Source organism: Limulus polyphemus, unplaced genomic scaffold (assembly GCF_000517525.1).
Source record: "Limulus polyphemus unplaced genomic scaffold, Limulus_polyphemus-2.1.2 Scaffold533, whole genome shotgun sequence".
In the NCBI taxonomy this organism is placed as follows: Eukaryota; Metazoa; Arthropoda; class Merostomata; order Xiphosura; family Limulidae; genus Limulus; species Limulus polyphemus.
This window is the reverse complement of record NW_013666143.1, coordinates 39,417-51,196: the sequence shown is the minus strand read 5'-3', so window position 1 is coordinate 51,196 and position 11,780 is coordinate 39,417. Positions and strand designations below refer to the sequence as shown.

The following is an 11,780-nucleotide window of genomic DNA, read 5'->3' as shown; positions in this document are numbered from 1 at the left end:
TCTTTCTCAATATAACTTTGCAATACAAAGAATTTCCTCAGTCACTTTTACTTAACACACGCTATAATTCACAACGATTCACTTACTTTACTTACGGTCACTACCGCTCGCTTAACTCAATTATCTGTCTCTATCTCTATCTATCTGCCCTCGTATCTCCGCTTTAGTTGCAGGGCATATATAAAATAAAATAGGGCGCTTAGAAAATACTAGAGTTGCCAGGAAAAGTCAAGATCCTTCGAGAATATCATGACGTGTTACCAGAGTCACGTGACTTCCGCTGTCGTAACAGTGGTTAGTTGTAATGGCTGGAGACGGCTTGAATGGGTAATGAATAAAAACTTCGACAAGACCTTGTCAAAACGTTGTACATTTGCTGTTATGTTAAACTTATATTAAAGTTTTTCTTCATTACCCATTCAAGCCGTCTCCAGCCATTATTAGTCTCTTTTTTAGTAAATTACTTTTTTGCTATTACGTAAAACGTTTAAAGTTTCATTATTTTTACCATTTATTGTGCGATTCTTGTATTCATTTAATTGATTACTTTTTTACTGTCATAGACATTAGTTTTTTTACTGTACTATCAGTACCATCATGCTACCCGAATCTATGGTTAAACAATAACATATGTCGTAGTAATTCATTTCAGGCATTAAACTTCTTTACAGTTACAATATCATTAACAAAGATGGTAACCACCTGATGAATCAATGCGTTTTAATCATTATAAGTAATTTAGTTTAGACATTATTTTTAATTAACTACATGGATTCCAAGTTTCTTCTTCTTCTTCTTTTTTGTTGTTTCTCACCTATGTTAGTGGATTGCTTTGATCAGAAGTTAATGGTAATTATCTCTTTATACTGTTTGTTGATAGGAGTTTGGCAGAACTGGTCCAATCAGCTTCGTCGTCATTGGACTTGTGTTATGCTTTCTCTTATTAATTTTCTACATGGCGCTGTGGTTGGTTGGTCACAACATGAATTACTCAGGTACAATGCTTGTCTAATATTTGTATAATTATCTACCATTTTCTGATTAATTACTCATTTTCGAAAGCTTTATTTCTGTATCCATGGCGTTAAATTGTTGAAAAGAATGTAATAGGCACTACTAGTGGGACAGTTACTCGTTACAAGTAGTATTTATTTGAAAAATACAAGGTATTGCAGTCAAATAAAAACAATTAAAATAATCAGATATTTTTGTAAATGAAAAACATAACATTTATTAACACCAACAAGAACTATACATTCTTCAAAGTATATTTCCACACTAAACATTTCTATATTTAAAGAAAGTTTTAACAATGCATTACAAGCTTACCTTTAAAATGAATTTTCAATTCTAAGAAATTAACTATAGAACAAACCATATTCAGTGAGAAGCTAACACTTACTTTGGTGAAGCAGAGGGTTTGATTGGCTGAAGCCTCATTTCTGATGTAGCTGGCAGATTGGTAGAACCTTGACAGACTTCAGATTCCATCCCACATTTATATAGATTTTAGATGTTGTAAAACTTGTAAGAATGCGGAAACAAAGCAGGTGGTCGCTCACTCTATGTAAGAACTCGTAATTACATGCTTTACATAATGAACAAAGTTCATTAAGACTGTATCAGTTCGAAACCACAATACAGGAGTCCAAGGTTAAATGCAGAATTTTACCCACTACGTCCTTATTAGCTTCACTTTCACGTTTTCTTTGGGAAACTGTTACTTAACTAAGGTTAACGAGCTGTCATTAATCCTTTTCACAATAAAGTTGGATCTTTCCCAGAGACTTATACCCTTTCTTGTATTATCTGAGCAGAAATTATAACCTTGAAATAACATCTTGGCTAATTATTCAGAAGAAAGACGCCTATGCCGTTAATGTGGAACATGTTTGTGTCTACTTAATCAGTCTCTGCCCTCGATTTTATAGTTATTACTTAATAGCTCTTAATGTATATAATACTGATCCTAATTTGCAAGAAAACTAAATTGAATTATATAATGTTAATTCACTTCACATGACATTTTTGTTTTGTGTATAATTATGATAATATTAACTTTACCTCTATTAGTCCCCTTATGCACTTGTTTTATTTAGGAGGCATGTCATTTTAAGATTTGAGCAGTAATTTTTATCTTCAATTTGGAGAACATTCCCCTTCAGTGTGAATATATCCAGTTAGAGTGGGTACAAAATGTATAGAGATTTGTAGATACAAGAGTAGCGAGGCTGCAATTGCAAGTTTCTTATTGTGTTTGTAAGAATAAGACTTTTAATATCTAAGTACTATCTGCAGTGAGCTGAAGCAATGTAGATAAAATTCAAAACTAAAGTTCTGTAACAACAGTTAAAAGCATTTAACACCAAAGTTCTGTTAACATGGTTATGAACATTTTACCTCACTCTTTTCCTTAGCTTCATCCGGACTGATGGCCTTTCTCAGGAGGAACATTATCACCAAGATGTCAGCTGAGCGCAAGTCTTCGGGCCTCATGAGGGAACATGTGTGTCACTACTCACGCATAACACCCGAACACTCGGAAAATGGTGTTGGAGATAAGTACAGCGACTCGGAAAGTGAGGAACTGCTCCAAACTCGCTAAGAGGTGCGATCCTACCTTTATATAGTTCGGTCTTTAAACTGTTATTAATACCAGTCCTACGTTGTAGTCCGTCTTTGAATCTTTATCAACACCAGTCCTACTTTTGTGTAGTCCGTATTTAAACTGTTATTAATACCAGTCCTACTTTGTACTTCATATGTGAACTGTTATTAACAACAGTACTACTTTTATGGAGTTCGGTCTTTAAACCGTTATTAACACCAATCCTACTTTTGTGTAGTTCATATTTAAACTTATTAGCATCAGTCCTACTTTTGTGTAGCCCATAGTTAAACTTTTACTGTTTTCATAACTTTTGTGAAATTGAATTCATTTCTTCCTGCTCAGAGACCGCTTTAGTCATTTTCCAAATTCAAATATAAAATAATTTCCCTCACATCTGACCACAGTTTGAACACCTGTTTATATATATAGCTCTATGGCAATAAGGAAAAATGTTAAACTTGGTTATACCCGACTGTTGTAATAATAGTGTTATATGGAAAGGCAGGAAATTAATTTCTGTTTAGATTAATCACTATGATACAACAATGACAAAAATGTAAAAGAACTAACAATACTTGTTTTCTTATTTTCCAGATGTACAACATTCGTTATAAACAAAGCAAGCTATTTTTTAAAAATCCACCAAGGTTAATATATTTCTATTGTTTTTAATCCTCAGGATATAACAGATACAACAATACTACTAACGCACATAACATACCACAGGTTGTTTCTACTGACCTATTATCACAGAAGAAATACTACATGTTGGTTGTACTGAACCTATTATACCAGATGACATACTACAGGTTGTTTCTATGATCCCATTATTCCAAATGACATACAAGTTGTTTCTACAATCCTATTATCCCAAATGACATACAAGTTGTTTCTACTGGTCCTATTATACCAGATGACATACTACAGGTTGTTTCTACAATCCTATTATCCAAAATGACATACTACAGGTTGTTTCTACAATCCTATTATCCCAAATGACATACAAGTTGTTTCTACTGGTCCTATTATACCAGATGACATACTACAGGTTGTTTCTATGATCCCATTATTCCAAATGACATACAAGTTGTTTCTACTGATCCTATTACACCAGATCTTGTACTATAGATTGTTTCTGCTGATCTCATCAATACTAATAAAAGACTAGAAGTTGGATCTACTGTTGTACTTAGTGATGTTTCCAAATAATGTTTTTTTTAACCTTGTATCCTGACAGACTTTTTTTTTCCTTGTAACTAGAGGCAGTTGTTTTTTATTCTATGTAACCAAGAAGAACTTATTTTTGTTTCATATAATTAGGTGTGGTTATTATCTTTGTTTCATTTAATCAGATAATTTTTATTTTTCGTTTGAAATAACCAGCTAAAGATCTTTATTGTCATTTCATGTAACCAGGCAGATTTCATTTCATATAACCAGGTGGAGTTATTATTTCTATTCATGTAACCAGAGGTTAAAGTTCCTGTAAGCTTTTCTATTGCTTTAACTTTTAAAGTTTTGAATGTCTGTCAGTGTACTAAGAAAACACAGCTGTTAAGTGTAATGCACTTTAAGAATAAATAAAACTCAAGTTGAGGAATGACAAGTCTGCAGTAACTGAATCTTTCTGAGAACTGCATGTACATCCACCGTTTGTGCACAAAACATTAATTTCCTCTCCTTTATAGTTCACATATCATTCCTTCATAATAACATCTTTTAGCTGGAGATCGATAAAACACTGGCATTTCTGTACTGGTAAGGTGACAGCACCGCGAACATGCAAGATCCTTGTCTTCATTCACAGAAAATAAGACTGCTGGAAACTAAGTACTGTATCATGTAGTAAAGAAAGACAAAACATGGGGAATCAAAAGGACAGTACAGAGACAGAAAGCTACTTGTAATGTCAGTAAAGGAGCTCTCTCTTACTTCATGCCAAGCAGCAGGCCTCCAGATGAGTCAGCACCTAAAGGCGAAACCTCTCATATTGTTGTCTGGTGCTCAACTCAATTTGTAATAAGGTCATGTTGCATAATGACATCACTAATATTACCCTCTAATGAAAACAAGTTATGTACATAGATCTAAAGTTCACAATTAAAAGTCAATTGGGTAAGTGTATAGTTAATTAAATATACTGTTCTTATTTATAAATATTAGAATGCATTGTTTCATCACTTGGGTTCCAACGCTGTTAGCAATATTTGCAGCAATAATCCCATTAATACCTCATGAGGTTTGGCAGCTTAAAAATTTGGGTTAGTTCTAAATCCATATACTAAGATTTCAATAATAAGTCAATAAAACATTACTCTCCTAATGATCTTTCAGTAATAAACCTAAGTCAAAAAACACTACCATCCTTATGATGTTGCATTTCACTAAGAGGCCTAAGTCAATAAGACAACCATCATAATTATGTAGTATTTCACTAGTGATGTCATATTTTACATATAGAAATGAAAGAACTCTTTGCATCATGCACTATAAGAGAATAAAGAAATGTATGTCCTCAGTATATACGAAACTAAGCTTTTTGCAACCTAGAATCTGGACAAATGAAAAACAAATTTATTTCTATTTAAGCAGTGTTTTATAGTGATGTTAATTTATTGCAAAACTTTATGAAATCCTTCCTAACAACTGATCCACATGTGCACCTTTAAAGTAGACTGGCATCTGTGATAAATTACTATAGCACATATTGATGAACTATAAAGTAATGTAGCAGGATGGTACAGATATCGCAGCAAAAAAATTAATATTTATGTAAATAACACAAACAATAATTTACTTAAACATACAAGCTGTGAATAACAGAACTAATCTGACTTTAACTAATTATACTTGTCATATGGCATTAGTATCAGGCCTATAATATTTTTAACATTAAATATTTTATCTAGTCCCTCAGGGATTTTTAAGAACTAGAAGTGAATAATAATAGTATTCCATCCTTAACATGTTTGCTTTATCCGTTACCAATGATGTGTTTCATCAATCCAGAGTTCCTCATATCAACACAGTAGTGGATGGAATACTATTTATACTTAGATGACATAATCATACATGGGAAGACCTTTATAACACTTCTGAAGGGTTAAGGAAGATTGGTTGAGGAAAGCGAACCTTAAGTTGAATCTCAAGAAGTGTGCATTATTCTGTCAACAGGTGAGTTTCATGGGACACATAGTCAGCAAGAAGGAGTTTGTACAGAACCATCATAGCCTAACTCTGTCTAAAATTGGCCAGCACCAAGGATGGCTTCTTGGACTGTGGTTTTACTATAGTCATTTCATAGTCTTTCTTAATATATCCCATCCTCAACATAAATTACTTGAAAAGATAAGTTTTATTGGATTACAGATTGTGAACAAGAATTTATCAAGCTGAAGAAGGAAATGACTACTATTCCTATATTAGCATACCTAAATCTGGAAGAAATTACTCCACAAGTTTGTCTCACAATATGGTGTGCTTATGGAACTTCACTCAGATCAGAGACAGAACTTTTACTTGGGCTTATCAGCATAAATATGTCAGACCCTTAGGATAAAAAAAAACAAAAAAAAACCTCATCCATCTTTTGATGCTACAATGAAGAGATACAATCACACTCTGTTACATCAATTTTCCACGTAAATTGATGAACATTAGAAAATGTGGGTTCAAAATCTTCCACTCTTAACAATGAGTTATTGTACAGTAGTACATGGAACTACCAGCAATACACCATCATTGATGTTTTGGAGAGACCTTAGAGTACCTATGCAACCTCTGTAATCTCATCAGGAGAACAGACACTCAGAAGAGTCTTACACAGTATATGTTGAGAGAGATTAAGAAAGACCATTGATGCAACACATGACTTTATCCAAGAAAGACTTAAATCAGATACTGATAAAATTTAAATTTGCTATAATGTTTATGGTAATAAGATTGGATTCCATCGAGGTGACATTGTATGTCTGTACAATCCCCATCAAAAAAAAGAAAAAAAGAATGAACTCTAAAGTTAAGCAGGTGTTGGGAAGAGCCATAAGTTGTACTGTAGAGAATTAATGATGTGATTTACTTTAAAAGAATCCAGAAAATAAGTGACTTAACCTGATCGTAACCAATGTTTTATGGAAGAATGTCAAAAAAATGATCTATATTAATATCTTCACAACATATCAGTTCTAAAACAAGGTTAATAGCTACATTTTTTTTTCTTTCTACTTTAAGTTTCTGCTCTTACCCTAATAGTTGTAAACTTGTTTGTTTCATTGGTTTAATTTTGAAAGTTTGAAACATAATAGTCTTCAGCATGCTTTATTCAAAGCCCCTTCTGAAAATACATTTCAAAATTTTCATTTTCTTATCATTTACGTTCACACTACACATCACACACATGTAATCATGTGTGTGTATAAAAACCAAAGAAAACTAAAAGTGTGTATGTTGTGTTTCAAGATAGTGTATTTTATGAACAAGAGAAAGAAAGCTTTGTCACTTCATCTACATTAAAATTTTCAAACAATAACTTTTAAAAATAAAATGGAATTGTTGACAGTTAAAATGTTCACAATATTGAACTATTTTTAGCATCAAAATTCAGCATGAACAGATACTGGAAGTTTGTCTGAAGATGGAGTTTTGGAATACTGATTTTCTAAATCATCTGTTCTATGTTCCTTGTCTCCATCACCTTCATGTTGGTCTATTTTGGAATCTTCTCTTTTAACACCATCTGAAACACCAGTACCTTGTTCAACAGGATTCATTTCAGTTTTATCTGTAAAGTATACAGAATATCAATATTCTGTCATCAAAATATAGTTCAATTTCACGTTTGAAAACAAACCACACAATTGGTAAGACATATCCAATGTTACCTGCACATCAACCATATCCAATGGCAATATTTTGAAACAGAGACAGTGAGTGATGTTTCCTGTCTCTAATTATACAGTGTCAACAACAATGCCATATTGCTCAACAATTTAAGAGTTGTGATGTTTCCATCAGTGATGGAAATGGAGGTACACACCGTGTACCTAGTTCTCAGTTTGCATTTTTTCCCCTCATTGGTTAAGTTTAGTACCACTGAAGATGTTTATTAAACCTATCTTCACAGGTAAAAGGCCATGTCATCGCATCTGTTGAATTACATTTAAAATTTTATTGAACTACTATTTTATAAATCTATGTCAATAAGTTTGGTATGAAATTGTAGATTATAATTCAAATTTTAGTATTATATGTTACTTAATTTCTTAATTTGAAAGTAAATATTATAAAAACACACCTAAATATCGATTTTTGTGTGTCACGTGGTATGTTGAATGCAGCATTGGTTCAAATAAGATGTTTGTGATGTACAAATACAAAGTCTATAGTTTCTTATGAATTAGAAACCCAAACTACCAATATTAACAAGCTAGAATATAAAATAAGACCCTCCTATCTTTTTTATACCTATTACCACACTGCTCCTTCTAAGCGTGTACCTAGTTCCTAAATGCCATTTCCTTTCCTGATTTCCATTCTCTAAGATCTTAATAACTATTTCTATGTGAATTTCTATATGGTTTTGAAGAATGTCTGAAATACAGAAACCTTCAATCTCCATGCATACAAGGCAGAGTGATTAACCTATAGACCACAGACAACCTTTCAGGGGTCAACTGCATACCTGCATATCGGGTTTCAAGCTTTATGTAAGAATGATAATTTGAACTCTATTTCAATAATATTTTATTCAAAAAATATAATTTATATTTTGCAATTTTGTAGCATATATTTAGTGTATTTTGCAAAGAAAAATTAAACAAATGTTCTAATTTACATCTATGCGCATCGTCAAGTAGTATCTCCTGAAAAAAATCATCATTTTCCTTCTCTTTTTCTAATTGTATGAGTACAGGCTCTCATTCAAAGACTTTTATGACCTCACCTCATGGGAACAACTGCTAATGTAGCTCAGGTTTGAAAATAGTAATTGGCCAAGTTTAAGTGCTATTAAATAGAGCAGTTTATAAACTATTTAGGTTAATGTAGATTGTATAAAGTAATGTGAGAAGTAATCTGCAGTTTCATGGGAAAGTGACAAGTATTATCTATTGAATATATTCAGCAAGAAATATAACAGACTGTTGAAACATAACTACAGGAGTATTTACTGAATATTATATGGTGAACAACAACTATCAAAACACACTGTTGTAACATGCTGAAGAAATATATATATATATATACTTAAAATTATTTTTTATTACATATAAATGAATGTAGTTAACATGTTTCTAACTAAGGTTTAGATATCTAGAACCAGAAGAAGGAACATGAGTATCTTAAAATGTACGGCCATGTCTTCTATGTGAATCAACTAGACTTATTTATAATTTTAATGAATATGAAAAAACTAAAAAATCAACTCACCAACACATCCTTTATCAACCATATAATGATAACCATCTGCACACACCTCACAACCTTTTGGCCCTCCTTCTCGACAGTGACCTTTGCACGATTTGTCACACTTCTGGCACACTGTATCACCATTATATGTTGTTTCAGAAAAATAGCCAAGTTTGCATTTATCACATATACTACCAACATAACCTTCATCACACTTGCACTTTCCTGATCCTTTCCTTGTCCCTGCTCCCTGAAAGAAACAGAAGAAAATTACACTTTCAGATCCTTTACTTGTCTCCACTCCCTGAAAGAAACAAAACATAATTACATTTTCTGATCCTCTCCTAGTAATTGCAAGAAACAAGACAAGCTAATCAAATTTAGATGCTTCTATTCACTCTGCAGGACAAAAATACAATTAATCATACTTGCATGTTCTTAACCATTACTTTGTCTCCAGTCTCAAAGTAGCTGAACTAGAATTTTTTATATACAGATCCCTGATAGAATAAGTTGAGCAAAAGTATAGCAGGGGTAAAGTTATTATTCAAAACACTTGTGTTGTACATGGAAGTACAAGCATGAAATTTAAAATTCAATGTCTGGTAGAACCTTTCTCCTCTTGGATCTGCCAGAGCCTGAATGCAATTAAGCAGGTAATCATTCTGTATCACAGCCTCATCTAGATTGTTTCCCATATGGGAGTGAGTGTAGTCTTCAACTGATTCATGTTATGTAGATATGGGTGGATTAATCACAGTTTGCTATTGAGATGTTCCCAAAGAAATTCAGTAAGATATAAATCTGGTTTCTGAAGTCCAGCTTGAGGCATTTTCATGTCTTCCATGCAATGATTGTTCAAGCAGCATGGTAAGATGTTCAACACTCCTAAAAAATATGTGTCCAACAGTTCCATAATTAAGGCAATCCTGGATAAAAAATGGTAAAAATATTAGTTGAAAGGATCTATATGTTAAGCTGACCTTCCATAAACAACTGATCAGTTTTACCACAGTACCAAATACCACCCCATACCATAGCATTACAGCCTATATATTTGATTGTACACATTTTAATTGAATAACCTCTCCACATGCACATCTATCCAAATGATATGCACTGCTGAAATTTGGATTCATCAATAAATACTTCGACCTCAAAAACTACATTAAGCAATCTACCATCTGTTCTAGCCATTCATATCCCTGAGCCTTGATAACATCCATGGCAAGGGTTTTCTTCAATTAACTCATCCGTGATACCCGAGTTTATGAAAAACCATTTGTGCTGTTCATTGGCTCAATTAACAGTTTCAGCGATCCCTCTAGAGCTTATCTTTTGATCAATAAAACTTTGTTCAGTAACTGTTCATTTGGTAGATGTTGTCACTGATGGTTTCCTTCCATGTAAACTTTGAGCTGTAGTAATATTGTACTAGAATATGATGATTACACCAATTTCACAATCAAATATCTTGAGCAACGTATCTCTCACTGTCACAATCCTTAGAATAACCAATTGCTTGGCCTTGTGTAATTGAAGAAATGTCAGGTGCAAAAACTTATTTTGGTATTTATATCATAAAATGACTATTCCTATCCATGTGCCACTTTTTATGGCTAAGGCTGGTATGAATGATGGGATGTTTGTACCAAATATTTAACAAGGGTGCTCTCACTAATCTGGTAAGATCCATACTTTGAATATGAAAACAGAAATGTGTATGTTGCTACAAAACCAGAATAAATTAGAAAAGTTTTAACATTTATTTTATTTTTAAAACCCAGAAATACAAGCAAGGTCCTATTTGATTTTTAAACAAATATTTCTAGATCATTTGTGTACTAAATTGTTTATGGGGTATATGACATATACCCTATTAACATACCATGTTTTAAGTAAAAAAAATTGTCAATATTGCTATTAATCTCACAAATTCTTGTTTTGCTCAGTAATTTACACTGAGTTTTGCAACAGGCAAAAAAAACAACAACATAAAATTACTCAACATGATGAAATATGTAGAGCCCACTGGCTTTGAAAGGTATATAAGCAAGTCAGTAATTTGAGGGTTAACTGGTTAAAAATGAAGAAGACGGTCCTAGATATAAACATTTAAATTTAGGCATGGAATGATGGCATTAAATAATGTTTGTTTATATCAAAAGCCTAAGACTTTTAAAGTTTTCTCAAATAAAATGGATAATTAAAGGACCCTAATACTTATTATCAGTAACTTATGATCAAACTAAGTTACCTATATTGGTCAAAACTAAAGATTAATTCATTAATGAATATGGTTAATGTACCATTCTTGCTTACAATGATTAGAATGCATTCATCAGTTGAGAAGATTTGCTGTCAGTAATATCCTTTTTTTATTATTAAATTTTTTCAGAAAATTTTAAAGGGACAAAAAGCTTATTAGCCCATCAAGGATGTCCCTTTCAGCTCCCAACTATAACCACCCCTTACTACTCATGTATTCATCTAATCTTGAAGGCAGCTCATTCCAAAAGACAACCACCCTTTATGAAAAGAAATACTGTCTAAACTGCAGATGACTCCTATGCTGCCAAAATTTGAATTTATGACCCCTTGTCCTATTGTTTTCACTGCTTAACACAAAAAAGTTTGATGGATCTATATTACCAATACCAAACAAATCCCCTCTGATCGTTTCCTCTCCAAATAAAACACATTTAGAGATTTTAGTCTCTCCTCATAGGACAATCCCACCATCCCAGGTATCATCCTAGTGGCT

General features: G+C 32.6%; 2 protein-coding genes across 4 annotated transcripts in view; one reads left to right on the top strand and one right to left on the bottom strand.

Annotated features, from left to right (window-relative positions):
* Window positions 1–4,275, top strand: part of LOC106458912 (major facilitator superfamily domain-containing protein 4A-like) — a 38,243-nt gene extending 33,968 nt beyond the window's left edge. For 2 of the 3 annotated variants that reach the window (XM_022385288.1, XM_022385287.1), the window contains exons 10-11: window positions 881–995; window positions 2,418–4,275. In XM_022385288.1, the coding sequence (XP_022240996.1) occupies window positions 881–995; window positions 2,418–2,605 (303 nt within the window). In that variant the 3' untranslated portion in view covers window positions 2,606–4,275. The remainder of the gene's footprint in view (window positions 1–880; window positions 996–2,417) is intronic. The other variant, XR_002610464.1, reaches the window with a different exon arrangement.
* A 2,637-nt stretch (window positions 4,276–6,912) lies between these two features.
* The window catches only part of LOC106458911 (cysteine-rich with EGF-like domain protein 1), a gene marked incomplete at its 5' end in the record, with an annotated part of 16,181 nt that continues 11,313 nt past the window's right edge, over window positions 6,913–11,780 (bottom strand). Inside the window, 2 exons of the mRNA XM_022385286.1 lie at window positions 6,913–7,391; window positions 9,038–9,266. Of these exons, the coding sequence (XP_022240994.1) occupies window positions 7,204–7,391; window positions 9,038–9,266 (417 nt within the window). The remainder of the gene's footprint in view (window positions 7,392–9,037; window positions 9,267–11,780) is intronic.